The sequence below is a fragment of the Felis catus genome, chromosome B2 (genome assembly GCF_018350175.1).
Source record: "Felis catus isolate Fca126 chromosome B2, F.catus_Fca126_mat1.0, whole genome shotgun sequence".
Taxonomy (NCBI): Eukaryota; Metazoa; Chordata; class Mammalia; order Carnivora; family Felidae; genus Felis; species Felis catus.
Window position 1 is genome coordinate 115,052,477 of NC_058372.1, and position 19,350 is coordinate 115,071,826.

Sequence of the window (19,350 nt, forward strand, 5' to 3'; positions counted from 1 at the left end):
ACAGACATTCATTAACACTCCTCTTATACCACAGTCCAAGTAATGAAAGTTAATTTAGAATCTCTCACATCTTTAAAGATGAATACCCAAATGCAGAACCGTGTTTTCTACCACTATGCTACTTTATACCCAGAATGGAATACTAACTTCCATAGTCTTCTCGTTTTGGGGTAGTCCAATTGTACCAGTGATGTGCAAACATGTGCATGCGGGAGGCGGGCAGTCAGCCTGTCTCGAAAGACTCCCACTTATGTAGAAATAAACTAGATAGAAGATGAGAATAACATTTTCAACCAGGGGCAGCCTGTGGCTTTGGAGAATATCCTAGAAGATGCTGTGGCATTCTTCTTTGCCATCTACTGGCAAAAGAATATAGGTAAGCTGAAAGATAGAGCTCTCATTCAAAAGCAGCCAGTCAATACCCCAGGTTCTCATGGCCCCCGCAGAAAAGCAAATACATTTTGCCTTTCAATTTAACTATTCCAAAGTATAATATGTCTGTTGCAATTGGATATCACGGATGTCACATCATCTTCCAGGTACCCACCTCAGGGACTCAATTACCCAAAGCCAGAAATTTCCTATACAGCTACAAGTACACAAAATATGTCAGTTTTCTATTGGATTTTAAATTGTAGGGGTTTTCTATTCTTGGCATTTTTTTTCCCCTATCCCTTCCTAAAAAAAAAAAAAATTAAATAAGTTTTAGGAAAGAAAATCTTTCAAAGAGAACAGCATGAGGCACGAAAGGCCAGGTTATTTCCCCACATATGGAACCACCGGTAGTTTCTATCTTCCTGTTGTGTTTTCCTCTTCAATATTCATTTGGGATCAGCGGCAGTGTTCAAAAACAACTGTGTCCAAAATGGGAAAAGGAGGGGCAACAGGGGAAACGGAGAACAGACTTCGCTAATGGCACAGCATCCCTCCATCTCCAGGCAGCCTCCTGTTTAGGTTGTGTCAGATATGCCACAGGCACCCTATTACTTTGTAATCAGAGGATTGTTACTTGTTATTTACTATTTGGCTTGTACCCTCTGAAAAGTTTATAAGGGTTTATTAGCCTGCTGTGGAGCACGCATTCTGTTTATCCTGCAGTAAATTTAATCTTCTGAAGTGCGCCACTACTGAGCAAAGAAGACAGAACAATGCCCGGTATTTACTGGGCCTTCAGTCCCAGCGGCAGCACACCCAACTTCTCAAATCATTTTCCTCACAATTGTTCTTGTGGGCTTTCCTGAAGAAGGCTCATGGTGAAGCAGTTACTAGGAAACAGGAATCCAGAGCGATGGAACTGGCATGGAGCCTCAACCCTACAGTAGGCCCGGAACTGTGCGCCCTGTTGGGAACAGAAACAACACCCCCCTACACACTGTTTCCCCCCACCTTTTTTTTATTTTCTTCCTGACACATGCTACTGAGTATTTATAAAATTCAACTGCAGCTCTTCCTCAGGGCAGTGAAAAAGCAAATTTGGGGGGAGGCTCACCTTCTCCACACTGCTCATTGCCTGGAAGTAGATGTTGTATCCTTTGCGTGGAGCCAAAGGAGGGTTCCAAAAGCCCTGATAGGTCCTGTTGTCGCCCACTGTGAATGGGGCAGGTTCAGGAAGATTCCCTGGGGGTAGTTCCGCAGCGAAGTAGTATGGAGAACCCCCACTCAGGGCATTTTGGTATGTAACGGGAACCTGGTAGCATTCCATGGCTCCAGCTTCTCTCTTGGTTCGGTGTGGGTGCAACTCCTCCACAACAATCTGATAGGCACTTTTTGGAAAAAGAAGAAAAAAAAAAGCACACATTTAGAGATTCTGGATACTAAGATTTCTGGGGGGAAATGAGGTATTTACAATTAACATGCAACAATTTAAAGTTTGAAAGTCAGTCTTAACCCACAGCATTCTTTCTCCCCCCCCCTCCACCCCCCCCCCCCCCAGCTATTTTGCCATAACATAGAATTTCATGTGGATTCTCCCTTCCCCCAAACCCAACATGGTTACTAAGGAACTGGAAAAAAGTAAGAAGTTCACCGTAGAACGCTATGCATTTTTTTTTTAATGTTGAGAAATGAGTCACCTTAATAAGAAACCTGACATTAGCAAGAGACACATGATAGATTAAGTTCTTTGTCTGATATTTTTAAATGTTTAAAGTTAACATTTTCTTTGAAATGATAGAGTAGAAGGCCCTGCTCCAGGGCCCAACAGAACGGGGCCTCAGGGTGGGGCTCAAAGCGGCAGTTTGTGGGGCTGTCATCACATTAGAGACACAGTGTGCTGACAGGCTTCTCCTCATCCTGACCTTGCCATGGCATCAACATGGGCTCAGAGCTACGCAGATCTAAAGCACAAGTGACATGCTGCAAAACGGGCACAGATGGACAGAAATCTGTCCTCCTCACCGAAATAGACAGCTTCCTTCTTCTGGAGCTGTTAATAATAAAATCTTACAAATTGTAGAAACAGATGGCATTTGCCCTATTAAAGCTTGAACTAAACCTTCTAATACCTTCCTTCAAAGTCTTAAAACTTTCCTACAATAGTTGTTATCTTACAGAGGAAAGAAAAACTAATGCAACTTTAAAATAAAGGTCTGCTTAATCACTAATATTTTTTTTATCAATTACAAGTAATATATTAATATTTTTCTTTTTAAAATTTAAAATTTGTTTTTTTCATTTTAAAAGAAATGTTAATGTTTATTTATTTTTTTTGAGAGAGAGAGAGAGAGAGAGAGCAGGATAGAGAGAGGAGGATAGAGGATCCAAAGCAGGTTGTGTGCTGTCAGTACAGAGCCCAAAGCAGAGCTCGAACTCTGGAACCACGAGATCATGACCTGAGCCGAAGTCGGATGCTTAAGCAACTGAGCCACTCAGGTGCCCCAATATTTTTCTTTGTAGGATATTCTTCAGGAAACCTTTTTTTTTTTTTTAGGTAACATACACCTGAGAAAGTTGACATTATTAATATATTTTATATGTTTTTAATGAATTTAAAATTCCCCCAAATTACGAAAAATGCATTATGGTAGGTTATATAAATTGAATATAAATAAGCTGTCTGTAGAGCTGTTTGAATCTTGAATCTCTAGGGCAAATATGCTCCTTCTATATAGGGATGACAGTCACTGAATGACTCTCCAGCAGGAATAAAATATTTTCTTTAATGAACTTCCATAAAAAGAAAGAGGAGTAGAGGTGCCTGGGTGGCTGAGTTGGTTAAGCGTCGGACTCTTGATTTCAGCTCATATGATCTCACGGTTTGTGAGATCGAGCCTCGTGTCAGGCTCTGAGCTGACAGCATGGAGCCTGCTTGGGATTCTCCGTCTCTGCCCCTTCCTTGCTCGCACTCTCTCCTTTCTCAAAAAAAAGAAAAAAAAAAAAAAGAAAGAGGAGGGAAAGACATAGAGAGAGTAGAGAGACAGGCAGACATACCAAGAGAGAGACAGAGAGAGAAAAAATGAATTTGCATCTATCATGATGAAAAATTAAATTTTATATCAGTTTAGATTTAGTATAAAATTCTAAATATAAGCTCTGTTATACCTACAAACAGAAAACCTTCATAGAATAAAAGAAAGCTTTATAAAAGTTTTCTTTTCTTCCTAATATTTAAATTCCCATTTTCCATTAAAATATTGCTAGGAACTTGGTAGATTGGTATTTATCTCTTTTCCTTTAGAAATAGGACAGAAATTGTAGTAATGTCAGAAATCTAGATTTGGGCAGGCAACTAAGACAGAAATCTATGTTATTTGAAATTATAAGTAGTCCATCATTCTCTATACTTCTGCCAGTTTGGGTCTCTAAGCTCCTAGGAATGCTATTGACAGGATACATGCTCTCTGAGGGGCCCATGGAGCAGTCACTCGTCAGTTTTAAAATACAGGAAGTACATAAGCATAGCCCTTGGAGAGAAAAATGAATCATAGCTGACCTATGCCATGTTAAGAAAGCCTAATCATTTTTTTCCGTTTATTTTCAATTTAGAATCCATATTTGTATGCATTATACATTGTGTATACATTTACGTATCCTGTGGATACATACTTTTAGGTAGATAAATTTACACATGCACACTCCCCAAACAAGTCTAATCTCATATTCTTGCTCTAGTGGGCGATAATGATAATTACCCATCTTCATTAATTATTTAACCTAATCCTTAAAAATAAACTCTTTGTTCATTATCCCTTTTCTCTACAAAAATCCAGAAAATCTAGTCAACAGACTTAACTAATTCTGTTAGACCGACATAGGTTGTACATTCCAAATTAAGGAATTTCGCGCAAGAGGGCTTGTCTCTCCACATCTATTAGGTGCAAAGCAAACTAACGATGCTGGAGAGGATTAAAAGAAGAAAAGGTGCATTCTGGTCTTGGGGAAAGATCTCATTGAACTTGAGATGAAATCCCAAAACTAAATATTACAAAGCTCATTTTTAAAAGAAATCATCTTCCCTTCATTGATCAATTTGTGTGAGCAGGCTGTTCTTACAACAGCCTCACTTCTACTTTTTAACAACCTGTTCTTTTTTTCTCCCCTGCTATTTCTTATTTATCAATACGAATTAATTAAAGGAAGGAAAATAAAGAACGAGAAATCAAATTAGAAGTGATTTAGCTGATTACATGAAATGGGCCCGGGCTTTTCCATCCTTGTGGATGCCTAATTACCTAATGGTACTTAACTCTAACTGGAACTAAATATTATTTGAGCTTAGTACTCTAGCAATTTAAAATATTCCAAAGCCACCTAAATAGTTTTATTCACTCTGCCCATATTTCGTATTTCCCCCATTCCTTTTAATTGAAGTTTTAAAATATGTCTATAATTAAGATAAAATCAATATAGTGGCATTATGAATCTTCACTTGATGCTGAAAATATGATTTCCTTATGTTAAACAACTAAAAATGATTTCACTTCACCATAATTTAATTTGATTAGAATTGGTATGTAGTCAATTTTAGTTTTGAAGGAGGCCAAACGATGACTTTTCACCATACAATTTTCCTTCAGTTACAAGACTAAAAAAATAGACAAGAGGACTTTGCCATTATGCCATTAGCTCAAAAAGTGATTATACGATATATATGGTAGATGGTCTTCCTGGTTTAACACTTAAAATTGTTGAAGCCGAACCCCAAATTACATATAACAGCCTGCCATGTTTTTGTTTTTAACCCATTAGTAAGAAAAACTACTGAGAATCTGGTTTTAGTTTTAGATCGTATCACTTCTTGGTGATAGCAAAGAGCAAATTATACAATTGTACACACTTCTCATTTTGTATCTGAAATGTCTCCTTAAAGCTTCAGGAGAAATTTCCTCGCTCCAGTGTGGTGCTATTTCTCTTATGAACAAACTTCCAAAGATCTCATGGCCACCATTGCTCATATCATCCTAATGGAAATATTTTGATGATCCACAGAGTAAAGGTTTAAATACCGTTTTGGTGACCATGATATTTCCTGTGCTTCATCTCTTACCTCCTTAAATATACAAGTCAGGTCCCTCGTGACTTCCCTATTTCTGTAAGAGGAACTATCAGTTTCTGAATCAACAAAGCTCTAAATCCTGGCATTAACTTTAATAAGTTCTATTTTTAACTATGTTCTACCTCCCTTGTAATATTTCTTTTCATTCCCACTGTTTCCATCAATAGGAGAGTATTTACAACATTATATTCACATTACTGGCTTAGTTTACTTCCTTCCATTTTTTTCTTCATGTATTCCAGGCACCCATCCATCCACCCATCCACCCACCCATCACTCCAACCACTCACTCTATTATTTTTTGAGTATTCTCTATATACCATGAGCTGTTCATGAAGAATGCAAGAGAACCATTTTTCAAACTTCTGATACTTTCCTAAAACACTACTTTAGGCATTGACTACTCTTCTCTAACATTCCACTTTGTCAAAACTATGTGAACCTCTCCCACTGTCAAAATCTATTCTACTGGGGTTAATATCTTACCACATCTCTTACCTTATATCTCCACTCTTGCTCTCACTACTTCCTGATACTCATTCTCCATTTCAAACTTGAATGACCACTGTTACCAAACATACCATACATACTGTTAAAGAGCTTCTGCCTTTTTCCTTTTCTAGCTTTTCTACTTCTGCTATAAAGCCTTCTCTGACTAGTTCACTTCTTAGTGTTACTCTGTCTTCTAAAGGCAATGGAAGGAACTCTGGTGGTAACTGAGGGTTGAAGTGGGGGGTTAGACATTAGAGTCAAGTGGGATGCTTTTGCAGTTTAGTCCTCAATCCATCCACAGATCATAATGACACAAATTCGTTGAGAAGAACCATCAGGGGTATCTCTCAAGAATTCTGGGTTTGAAAAAAGGCCCCAGACCACTGTCTTATAATATTTATTAATTATATTTATTTACAAGGTTAGTGTTTATCACTAACCCACTACATTAAAAATATTATCTGGTATTTAGCTACACATAATGGGAATTGTATTTTTAACTATTGTGTCCATCCATTCACTCATCAAATATGTACTGAGTGCCAATTATATGTCACGCACTATTTTAAGTGCTGAGGTTACAATGAGCACAGTAGTAAAAGTCCCTGCTGTCATGAAGCTTACATTCTAGTGCAAAATACAAATAAACAAATTAAAAAACAAACACATGATATGTCAAGATGAGGTAAGTGCTCTAAAGAAAAATAAAGCAGGATAAAGGAAATGAGGAATCATAGGATTGAAGAGTTCTATTTTATATGTGGTTGTCAAGAGAGACTTCTGTGACAAAGTGCCCTTTAGGGAGAAGCCTGAAGGGGAAGATTCAGCTCCGTGGCTGCTTTGATCAGTTACCTCCTCCTGCAAAATAAATTCCCTTAGAATTGTGGCTCAAAACAATAAGCATTTCATATTGTGCAGTTTCTGTGGGCCAGAAATTTGGGAGTGGCTTAACCAAAGAGTTCTGGTTCTGGGTGTCTTGTAAGGTCACAATCAAGTTATTAGCTGGGGCTGCAGTACTTAAAGGCTGGAGAGAAGATTTCACAGAAAGGGCATACCTCCTTTCATTTTCAGATAGAAAACAATCTACCTCCTAGGATTCTGTGGAATAAATTAAAATGACATCTATTTGATTTTACTTGGGTCCTATAGCTTGTATAAAGGGTAAAGAGATGGCAAAATAGGGCAAAAAGAGGAATTACATCTTTGCTTAAATTTCAAAGCATTTTTACTGGAGTTCAAGTAATGTCTATGTCATGGCAGCAGTTAGAAATATCAGGTGCCACTATATAATCTCTTTAAATTGCTGAGATGAAATAGAATATTCTGCAAATTAGGATAGTAGTCCTAATGTTTCAAGTTGTATATAAGTGAACAATTGACCTGGGGAGTAACTCTAATACACAATGTTTGCATTCCAACCAATACAGATATAGTACACATATAATGTTAATGTTAATTGTATTTCTGTTAAGCTATCACGGAACATCAGACAATGTCTTTTCCTAATATAACTGTGGAAAATATAGTGGATTTTTTTCAGCTATTATTTAAATTCCAGTTAACATACAATGTCATACTAATTTCATGTGTACAATATAGTGATTCAACAATTCCATATAATACCCGGTGCTCATCACAAATACACTCTTTAATCCCCACCACTTGTTTCACCCACCCCCTTAGCCACTCCCCTCTGGTAACCATTAGTTGGTTTTCCATAGTTAAATTCTGTTTCTTAGTTTCTCTCTCTCTTTCCTTTGCTCATTTGTTTTGGAAATCATATAGTATTTGTCTTTCTCTGACTGGCTTACTTTGCTTAGCATAATACTAACTCCATCCATGTTGTTGCAAATGACAAGATTTCATCCTTTTTGATGGCAGAGTAATATTCCATTGTGTTTGTATGTGTATATATAAATATACATACTACATCTTATTTATTTATTTATTTATTTATTTATTTATTTATTTATTTATAAATTTACATCCAAATCAGTTAGCATATAGTGCAACAATGATTTCAGGAGTAGATTCCTTAATGCCCCTTACCCATTTAGCCCATTCCCTCTCCCACAACACCTCCAGTAACCCTCTGTTTGTTCTCCATACTTGAGTCTCTTATGTTCTGTCCCCCTCGCTGTTTTTGTATTATTTTTGCTTCCCTTCCCTTATGTTCATCTGTCCTGTGCCTTAAGGTCCTCATATGAGTGAAGTCATATGATATGTGTCTTTCTCTAATTTTGCCTAGCATAATATCCTCTAGTTCCATCCACATAGTTGCAAATGGCAAGATTTCATTTGTTTTTGATTGCCGAGTAATACTCCATTGTATATATACACCACATCTTCTTTATCCATTCATCCATCGATGGACATTTGGGATCTTTCCATACTTAGGCTATTGTTGATAGTGCTGCTATAAACATTGGGGTGCATGTGTCCCTTCGAAACGTCATATCTGTATCCCTTGGATAAATACCTAGTAGTGCAATTGCTGGGTTGCAGGGTAGTTCTATTTTTAATATTTTGAGGAAACTCCATACTGTTTACCAGAGTGGCTGAACCAGTTTGCATTCCCACCAGCAATGCAAAAGAGATCCTTTCTCTCCGAAGCCTCACTAATACCTGTTGTCACCTGAGTTGTTAGTGTTAGCCATTCTGACAGGTGTGAGGTGGTATCTCATTGTGGTTTTGATTTGTATTTCACTGATAATGAGTGATGTGGAAATTTTTTCATGTGGTAGTTGGCCATCTGGATATCTTCCTTGGCGAAGTGTCTATTCATATCTTTTGTCCATTTCTTCAATAGATCGTTTGGTTTTTGGGTGTTGGGTTTGATAAGTTCTTTATAGATTTTGGATACTAACCCTTTATCTGATATGTTGTTTGCAAATATCTTCTCCCATTCTGTTGGTGGCCTTTTAGTTTTGCTGATTGTTTCATTTGCTGTGCAGAAGATTTTTATTTTGATGAGGTCCCAATAGTTAGTTTTTGTTTTTGTTTCCCTTGCCTCTGGAGAAGTGGTGAGTAAGAAGTTGTTGTGGCCAAGATCAAAGAGGTTTTTGCCTGCTTTCTCCTCGAGGATTTTGATGGCTTCCTGCCTTACATTTAGGTCTTTCATCCATTTGGAGTTTATTTTTGTGTGTGGTGTAAGAAAGTGGTCCAGGTTCATTCTGTCCAGTTTTCTCAGAACCATGTGCTAAAGAGACTATCTTTATTCGATTGGATATTCTTTCCTGCTTTGCCAAAGATTAGTTGGCGAACATTTGTGGGTCCATTTCTGGGTTCTCTATTCTGTTCTATTGATCTGAGTGTCTGTTCTTGTGCCAGTACCATACTGTCTTGAGGATTATAGCTTTGTAGTACAGCTTGAAGTCCAGGACTGTGATGCCTCCTGCTTTGGTTTTCTTTTTCCAGATTGCTTTGGCTATTCGGGGCCTTTACTGGTTCCATACAAATGTTAGGATTGTTTGCTCTAGCTCTGTGAAGAATGCTGCTGTTATTTTAGTAGGGATTGCATTGAACATGTAGACTGCTTTGGACAGTATCGACATTTAAACAATATTTATTCTTCCTACCCAGGTGCATGGAATATTTTTCCATTTTTTTTATGTCTTCAATTTCTTTCATAAGCTTTCTATAGTTTTCAGTGTATAGATTTTTTACCTCTTTGGTTTGATTTATTCCTAGGTATTTTATGAGTTTTGATGCAATTGTAAATGGGAATAATTCCATGATTTCTCTTTCTGTTGTTTCATTGTTGGTGTATAGGAATGCAACCAATTTGTGAGCATTGATTTTATATCTTGCAACTTTGCTGAATTGATGAATCAGTTCTAGCAGTTTTTTGGTGGAATCTTTTGGGTTTTCCATATAGAGTATCATGTCATCTGAGAAGAGTGAAAGTTTGACCTCCTCCTGGCCGGTTTGAATGCCTTTTATTTCTTTGTGTTGTCTGATCTCAAAGGCTAAGACTTCCAATACTACATTGAATAACAGTGGTGAGAGTGGACATCCCTGTCTTGTTCCTGACCTTAGGGGGAAAGCTCTCAGTTTTTCCCCATTGAGGATGATATTAGCATTGGGTCTTTAATATATGGCTTTTATGATCTTGAGGTATGATCTTTCTATCCCTACTTTCTTGAGGGTTTTTATCAAGAAAGGATGCTGTATACTGTCAAATGCTTTTCTGCATCTATTAAGAGGATCATATGGTTCTTGTCCTTTATTTTATTGATGTGATGAATCACATTGATTGTTTTGCAGATATTGAACCAGTCCTGCATCCCAGGTATAAATCCCAATTGGCGTGGTGATTTATTTATTTATTTATTTAATTATTATTATTATTTTTTAATATAAGAAATTTATTGTCAAATTGGTTTCCATACAACACCCAGTGCTCATCCCAAAAGGTGCCCTCCTCAATAACCATCACCCACCCTCTCCTCCCTACCACCCCCCATCAACCCTCAGTTTGTTCTCAGTTTTTAACAGTCTCTTATGCTTTGGCTCTCTCCCACTCTAACTTCTTTTTTTTTTTTTTTTTCTTTTTTCCTTCCCCTCCCCCATGGGTTCCTGTTAAGTTTCTCAGGATCCACCTAAGAGTGAAACCATATGGTATCTGTCTTTCTCTGTATGGCTTATTTCACTTAGCATCACACTCTCCAGTTCCATCCACGTTGCTACAAAAGGCCATATTTCATTTTTTCTCATTGCCACGTAGTATTCCATTGTGTATATAAACCACAATTTCTTTATCCATTCATCAGTTGATGGACATTTAGGCTCTTTCCATAATTTGGCTATTGTTGAGAGTGCTGCTATAAACATTGGGGTACAAGTGCCCCTATGCATCAGTACTCCTGTATCCCTTGGATAAATTCCTAGCAGTGCTATTGCTGGGTCATAGGGTAGGTCTATTTTTAATTTTCTGAGGAACCTCCACACTGCTTTCCAGAGTGGCTGCATCAATTTGCATTCCCACCAACAGTGCTAGAGGGTTCCCGTTTCTCCACATCCTCTCCAGCATCTATAGTCTCCTGATTTGTTCATTTTGGCCACTGTGACTGGCGTGAGGTGATACCTGAGTGTGGTTTTTGATTTGTATTTCCCTGATAAGGAGCGACGCTGAGCATCTTTTCATGTGTCTGTTGGCCACCCTATGTCTTCTTTAGAGAAGTGTCTATTCATGTTTTCTGCCCATTTCTTCACTGGGTTATTTGTTTTTCGGGTGTGGAGTTTGGTGAGCTCTTTATAGATTTTGGATACTAGCCCTGTGTCCGATATGTCATTTGCAAATATCTTTTCCCATTCCATTGGTTGCCTTTTAGTTTTGTTGGTTGTTTCCTTTGCTGTGCAGAAGCTTTTTATCTTCATGAGGTCCCAGTAATTCACTTTTGCTTTTAATTCCCTTCCCTTTGGGGATGTGTTGAGTAAGAGATTGCTACGGCTGAGGTCAGAGAGGTCTTTTCCTGCTTTCTCCTCTAAGGCTTTGATGGTTTCCTGTCTCACATTCAGGTCCTTTATCCATTTTGAGTTTATTTTTGTGAATGGTGTGAGAAAGTGGTCTAGTTTCAACCTTCTGCATGTTGCTGCCCAGTTCTCCCAGCACCATTTGTTAAAGAGACTGTCTTTTTACCATCGGATGTTCTTTCCTGCTTTGTCAAAGATTAGTTGGCCATACATTTGTGGGTCTAGTTCTGGGGTTTCTATTCTATTCCATTGGTCTATGTGTCTGTTTTTGTGCCAGGTGAATAATTTTTTTTAATGTATTGCTGGATCCGGTAGGCTAATATCTTGTTGAGGATTTTTGCATTCATGCTCATCAGGGAAATTGGTCTATAGTTCTCCTTTTTAATGGGGTCTCTGTCTGGTTTTGGAATCAAGGTAATTCTGGCTTCACAGAAAGAGTTTGGAAGTTTTCCTTCCATTTCTAGTTTTTGGAACACCTTCAAGAGAATAGGTGTTAACTCTTCCTTAAATGTTTGACAGAATTCCCCTGGAAAGCCATCTGGCCCTGGACTCTTGTTTTTTGGAGATTTTTGATTACTAATTCGATTTCTTTATGGTTATCGTTCTGTTTAAATTTTCTATTTCTTCCTGTTTCAGTTTTGGTAGTGCATATGTTTCTAGGAATTTGTCCATTTCTTCCAGATTGCCCATTTTATTGGTGTATAATTGCTCATAATATTCTTATTATTGTTTTTAAATATTCTTATTATTGTTTTTATTTCTGTGTGTTGGTTGTGATCTCTCCTCTTTCATTATTGATTTTATTTATTTGGGTCCTTTCCTGTTTCTTTTTAAACAAACTGGCCAGTGGTTTATCAATTTTGTTAACTCTTTCAAAGAACCAGCTTCTCGTTTCATTGGTCTGTTCTACTGTTTTTTTGGTTTCGATAGCATTAATTTTGGCTCTAATCTTTATTATTTCCTGTCTTCTGCTGGTCTTGGGCTTTATTTGCTGTCCTTTTTCCAGCTCCTTAAGGTGTAAAGTTAGGTTGTGTATCTGAGATCTTTCTTCCTTCTTTAGGAAGGCCTGGATTGCTATATACTTTCCTCTTATGACTGCCTTTGCTGCGTCCCAGAGGTTTTGGGTTGTGGTGTTATCAGTTTCATTGGCTTCCGTGTTCTTTTTAATTTCTTCTTTAACTTCTTGGTTAGCCCATTCACTCTTTAGTAGGATGTTCTGTAGTCTCCAAGTATTTGTTACCTTTCTAAATTTTTTTTGTGGTTGATTTCGAGTTTCATAGCATTATGGTCTGAAAAGATGCACGGTATGATCTTGATCTTTTTGTACTTGTTGAGGATGATTTGTGTCCCAGTATGTGGTCTATTCTGGAGAACGTTCCATGTGCACTGGAGAAGAATGTATATTCTGCTGCTTTAGGATGAAATGTTGTGAACATATCTGTTAAGTCCATCTTGTCCAGTGTGTCATTCCAAGCCATTGTTTCCTTGTTGATTTTTTGATTAGATGATCTGTCCATTGCTGTGAGTGGGGTGTTGAAGTCTCCTACTATTATGGTATTACTATTGATGAGTTTCTTTATGTTTGTGATTAATTGATTTTTATATTTGGGTTCTTCCACATTTGGTGCATAACTGTTTACAATTGTTAGGTCTTCTTGGTCTATAGACCCCTTGATTATGATATAATGCCCTTCTGCATCCCTTGAAACAGTCTTTAGTTTAAAGTCTAGATTGTCTGATATAAGTATGGCTACTCTGGCTTTCTTTTGTTGACCATTACCATGATAAATGGTTCTTCATCCCCTTACGTTCAATCTGAAGGTGCCTTTAGATCTAAAGTGAGTCTCTTATAAACAGCATATAGATAGATCTTGTTTTCTTATTCATTCTGTTACACTATGTTTTTTGATAGGAGCATTTAGTCCATTGACGTTTAGAGTGAGTACTGAAACATGAATTTATTGCCATTATGTTGCTTGTAGAGTTGGATTTTCTGGTGTTGTTCTCTGGTCCTTTCTAGTGTTTGCTGCTTTTGGTATTAATTAATTAATTAATTAATTAATTAATTTTCATCTTTTATCCCCTCAGAGACTCCCCCTTAAAATTTCTTGCAGTTCTGGTTTAGTGGTCACAAACTCTAATTTTTGTTTGTCTGGGAAACTTTTTATCTCTCCTTCTACTTTGAATGACAGCCTTGCTGGATAAAGAATTCTTGGCTGTATATTTTTCTGATTCAGCACATTGAATATATCCTGCCACTCTTTTCTGGTCTGCCAGGTTTCTGTGGATAGGTCTGCTGCAAACCTGATCTGTCTTCCCTTGTAGGTTAAGGACTTTTTTCCCCTTGCTGCTTTCATGATTCTTTCTTTGCCTGAGTATTTTGTGAATTTGACTATGCTATGCCTTGTTGATGGTCGGTTTTTGTTGAATCTAATGGGAGTCCTCTGTGCGTCCTGGATTTTGATGTCTGTGTCTTTCCCCAGGTTAGGAAAGTTTTCCACTATGATTTGCTCACATAACCCTTCTACCCCTATTTCTCTCTCTTCCTCTTCTGGGACCCCTATGATTCTGATGTTGTTCCTTTTTAATGAGTCACCGGTTTCTCTATGTCTTAAATTATGCTCTTTTGCCTTAGTCTCCCTCTTTTCTTCTGCTTCATTATTCTCCATAAGTTTGTCCTCCATATCACTGATTCTCTGTTCTGCCTCATTCATCCTTGCTGCCCTGACATCCATTTGAGATTGCAGCTCAGTTATAACATCTTTTATTTCATCCTGACTAGCTTTTACTTCTTTTATCTCCACAGAAAGGGATTCTAATCTATTTCAACTCCAGCTAGTATTCTTATTATCGTGATTCTAAATTCTGGTTCAGATATCTTACTTGTAACTGTGTTGGTTAAATCCCTGGCTGTTGTTTCCTCCTGTTCTTTCTTTCGGAGTGAATTCATTCATTTTGTCATTTTGAAGGGATAAAAGGAATTGATGAGGTAAAAATTAAAATAAAAAAATAAAATGAAAAAATTAAAAACAAAACACACATACAAAAAAAAAATCAAGTAAATGATGCTAGATCCTAGGTGTGTTTTGGTCTATGTGTTGAAAGGGGCTTGATAGAGAAAAAGGGGAAAGAAAAAAAAAAGGAAATCATTTGAAAATTTGAAAAAATAAATACACTTAAGTAGAATAAAATGAAATGATGGAAGTAAAATAGAATTTGAAAAAATTTACACAAAAGTAAAAAAAAGTAGAAAAAATTAGAGAAATGTTTTTAATAAAAGAGAAGAAACGAAAAAAGGAAAAGAAAAAAAAAGAAAATTGAATAGATCGACTGGTGAACAGACTGAAATATGACTTAAATTACTTTGCTTTCTCCCTGAATTCAAACTATGAAGTGCTTTATAGTCCATAAACTAAGCAGGTGGAGAGATTCATGTTCCTGAAGAGTGAGATTGGCCCAGTTGAGCGGGGCTTAGAGTAATGGCTCCGTTCTCCACTGGATGGTGCTGCTTAGCATATTGGGGTAGATTGTTGTGGCGCTTGTAGGTGCCTATGCACATGCACGGGAGTGGTGATAATGGCGTCACCCAGCTATCCAGTCTCTAGTATAGGAACTTTGTTCTCCCCAGTCAGCAATTGCACACCTGTCCTTTGTCTTTGGCTTCTGTCCACTCCCCACTTTTACACAGTCCATGACCAAGCCCCAGGCTGTAACTCCCTCCTGAGTTTTATCTCAGATGTGGCTGTTTTACCCGACCCCTTATTTCTGAGGAACTGAGGCTTTGACCCATTTTGCCCCTCTGTGGGAGGGTCTCACCAAGCAATGGCTGGGTGCCAGCTGGACCCAGGAATGTTTACGGGACTGTGCTGCTGCCGATGCCCAGAGACTGCGTCTGAGTGTCAGCCCGTCCCAGAAAAAGTTCATGAGATCATGTAGCAGCAGCCTTTCAGAGGTTATGGAAAATCACAACACACATCTGGCACAGGCTTCACCCCCAGCAACCTTCTTTTAGCACCAGTGAATGTGGTTCTTCTCCCGGGTCCACTGGGGCCTTTGCCTTTGGGGGAGCCACACAGCCTCTACCAGGTGTCCTCCCAGCAGGGGAACCACCTCTCCCATGTGGCCCAAAGATGACCAGACTTCACTCTGCTCCTGGAGATTTGCCCTTCTCACCAGAGCACTGCCAGGTATTGAGCTGCGGAGTTTCAGACTCTGCACTCCTGCTGTTTATAGAGTCTAAATGGAATTTAAACCCTGTTCTTTCTCATTTCTCCCTTTTTAGTTTAGTCCCTGTGGCTGTTTCCACTTTTCCACTTTCTCTCCAGCTCCTATGTGTGTGTGTGTGTGTGTGTGTGTGTGTGTGTGTGGGGGTTCTTTTCCCGTATTCTCCCTCCAACCCTCCACCCTGTCTCCATCCTCTCTCCCCATGCAAAAATGGCACCCTCACCTCCATGGCTTCTCTCTCTCCCAGTTCACCTCTCTGCACCATGTATCTGCAGAATTCTGTGGTTCATGTTGTGAAGATTGTTGTGTTAATTCTCAGATCAGTTTTGTAGGTGTGCAGGATGGTTTAGTGTTGATCTGGCTGTATTTCATGGACGTGAGACACAAAAAAACTTCCATGCTGTTCCGCCATCTTGGCTCCTCCCTACCACATCTTTTTTTAATACCACATTTTGTTTATCCATTTATCAGTCAATGGACACGTGGGCTATTTCCATAGTTTGGCTACTACAGACAATGCTGCTATAAACATTGGCTGCATGTATTCTTTTGAGTTAGTATTTCTGTATTTTTTGGGTAAATACTACTAGTGCAATTGCTGAATCATAGGGTAATTCTATTTTTTACCTTTCTGAGGACCTCCATACTGTTTTGCAGAGTGAATGCAACAAAATGGTGATTTTGACTATATTTCATGACTATCTCCTAATTACCTAATTAAGAATACATTGTAGTTAATGTTTTTAAAATGAAAAATTAGGTTTGGGGAGACTGGGTGGCTCAGTCAGTTAAACATCGGACTCTTGATTTTGGCTCAGGTGGAGATCTCAGGGTCATGAGATTGAGCCCTAAGTCAGGCTCAACGCTGGGTGTGGAACCTGCTTAAGATTCTCTATCCCTCTGCCCTTCCCCTGTTGTGTGCAGACGCATGCACACATATACTCTCTTTCTCAAGAAACAATAAATTAAAATGAAAAATTAGGTTTTACCTACAAAATAAATATTTAGTTACCCTATAATATGTAGATTCCTACCAGCTTAAAATAGCTTATATTTGGAAAATGCTGTAGTTAAATACACATTCATTTATTACATCTTACAATAAGCTGAGTTCATCACTGAAGAACTCTTCCCTGTGTTTTTGTAATATGTTGCTGCAATGTTCATTATTTGGAAACACAGCTACATTGGGTCAATCTTTTAATAAGTGGGACATTCTATGCATTATAATTTATAATTATATCATTCAGGCTACAATTTGAATCCATTCATCAAGAATAGAAAATGTTTTAGAAAAAAAAGAGAAAACAAATTATGCATTCTAGGGAGTTGGTTCCAAATGTGGGTAATATTTATTCTGCCAATCATACTAATGATTGTCAAGTGATGCCAGTTTTAGGGATAGATCTTAAAAAGTCGATAAGGAGATTCCAAGGTGTAGGTAAGTCAGATGGCAACTTTCAGACTTTAGAATAATTATATATTCAGAAATAATTTTGTCAAAAAACCATCAGAATTGCACTGCCCATGTTGACATTAGTGTATAGACACAGTCTTAAGGGTAACAGCAGAACAAAGTGGTTGGTGATACTGAGTGCTGCATTATTTACAACAGGATTTTTCACTGGGGTGGACATTATTTGTTCTGTATATCTCAACTTTAGAAAGAAATACAAAAACTATATAACAAATATTGTAATTTTTCTTTGTGTGTGTATGTGTGTGTGTGTGTGTGTGTGTGTGTGACAGAGAGAGAGAGAGAGAGAGAGAGAGAGAGAGAGAGAGAGAGAGAATCGTAAGCCGTCTCCATGCCCAGCGTGGAGCCTGATACAAGGCTCGATCTCATGACCCTGAGATCATGACCTGAGCCAAAGTCAAGAGTTGGGTACTGAACCAACTGAGTCACCCAGGCACCCCTATAATTTCTAATACACAAAAGAACTCATTCCAAAGAGAGAGCATGCCTTCTTTTTCATTTGGGGTAGCAATCAAATACAACAAATGAAAACATTTGTTATTGCTTAATATTACCTCAAAAAATACCTTGAATTCTTGGATGACTTTTTGCTCTGCTACCACTTGGAAAATAAAAACTACTCTCATTTCTCACCTAGTCTCCATTCCTTTCTCTGCTCATCAAAGCTTTATATCTCCTATGTGTGTAAAACTGTGTGTAAGTATCACATACATTTCCATCACTTCTATCTTAATTAATGTGGTCAGATAGCACTTCCCACTGGGACCCTTTTGCTTTCAGTCTGGTCTATTCCCAGTCCATTCCCTATGTTTCTATCAGAGTGATCTTTCCAAGAACATAACATTGCTCATAACAATTTGTGCTTACAGTCCTTCTGTGGCCACCTTCAGTTTTTGGACTGGCACTAAACAGCTTCTCCCTCTGGTCCCTGCTTATTTTTCCAACCTCTCTTTTCCCACACACCCTTCCCTCTCAAGGATCTGAGCTACTTGCAGTTCTGGAATGCACCACATTATATCACATATCCAATCATTTGCTTTGTAATTTTTCGAGAAGACCATTGGCCCTTCTCTTCTCAGCAACCTCTCCCCTCTTGTCAAAAGTGACCCTTGGCGGAACCCATTCTTATGTCTCCTTCAAAACTCTACTCCAGTACCATCTTTTCTAACTGCTGTCATTTCACTTATCATATTGTATTGTCATCATTCATTGCTTTATGAGTCTGTCATCCCCTGTGGAGGACACACACTAAATTGCCTTAGGTGGATTTCTATTCCAATTATCCATCAGCCGCTGGTGCATATTGAATGTTATTGGAATCAATAAATTTATAAAAACCATTTGTAACTTTAGCTTTCTTGATAACACTAAACTAAACTACATGTACAAACTCTATATAACAAGGTGCTATGATAGAGGCTTTAGGAATTGGAGTCTGTTTGACATTATGAAGACCAGAGCAGAACAACTCAGATATTTCCACTGGAGATGGGGCAACTGGATGGGAACATGCAGTCTGGCACAGGCTAGTAATATGGTAAAGTAGGGAAAGATAGAACCCAGTGTTTAGGGGCTGATTTAGCAGAAAAAAACTAATGGACGGATGCTCTTGGGAGGTTTAGCTAGGTGGTAAATAGGTCTGGCTTTTATTAGAAGGGGAGAAGATGGGCCATATACAGAGTGGAATGGCAACAAGCATTAGCATATAAGGAATTCTAATAGCCTGACATAAATAAAGAATCTAGCAGAAGAGTCAAATACTTTAAAGAATCCAATCAAAGACTTGACGTCCTAGAAATAAATACAGTGCTATGAAAATTGATTACATCAATTTGGGTCCTCATTTTCAAAGACATTAAAGCACTGGACAAGATATACCTTGAGATAAGGTTCCAGTTACTGGTAGCAATATCAAAGGTAAGAATGTGGTCAGTGGAAAGAAGACAGAATCATCTCCTGGGAAGATTTAAAAAGCAAAGGAACCAGGCTTCTTCTGAGGCCAAATTGCAGACTAGCCAGTCTGGTCCTGCCACCTGATCCCCACCTATCCGTGTTCCCAGATAGCTGGACAAGTCATTAAAAAAAAAAAAAACATGGACACAGTGGGGTCAGAATATTAGTTGGGAAACAGATTTTTTTTCTTGCCAGTAACATTCTTTAAATATACTTGTTATTTGTTTATATATCA

General features: G+C 38.1%; 1 protein-coding gene across 13 annotated transcripts in view; it reads right to left on the reverse strand.

Moving 5' to 3' along the window:
- The window catches only part of PTPRK (protein tyrosine phosphatase receptor type K), a 561,747-nt gene that overhangs the window by 95,402 nt on the left and 446,995 nt on the right, over positions 1–19,350 (reverse strand). For all 13 annotated transcript variants that reach the window (XM_023254331.2, XM_023254334.2, XM_023254335.2 and 10 more), the window contains exon 12: positions 1,490–1,763. In XM_023254331.2, the coding sequence (XP_023110099.1) occupies positions 1,490–1,763 (274 nt within the window). The remainder of the gene's footprint in view (positions 1–1,489; positions 1,764–19,350) is intronic.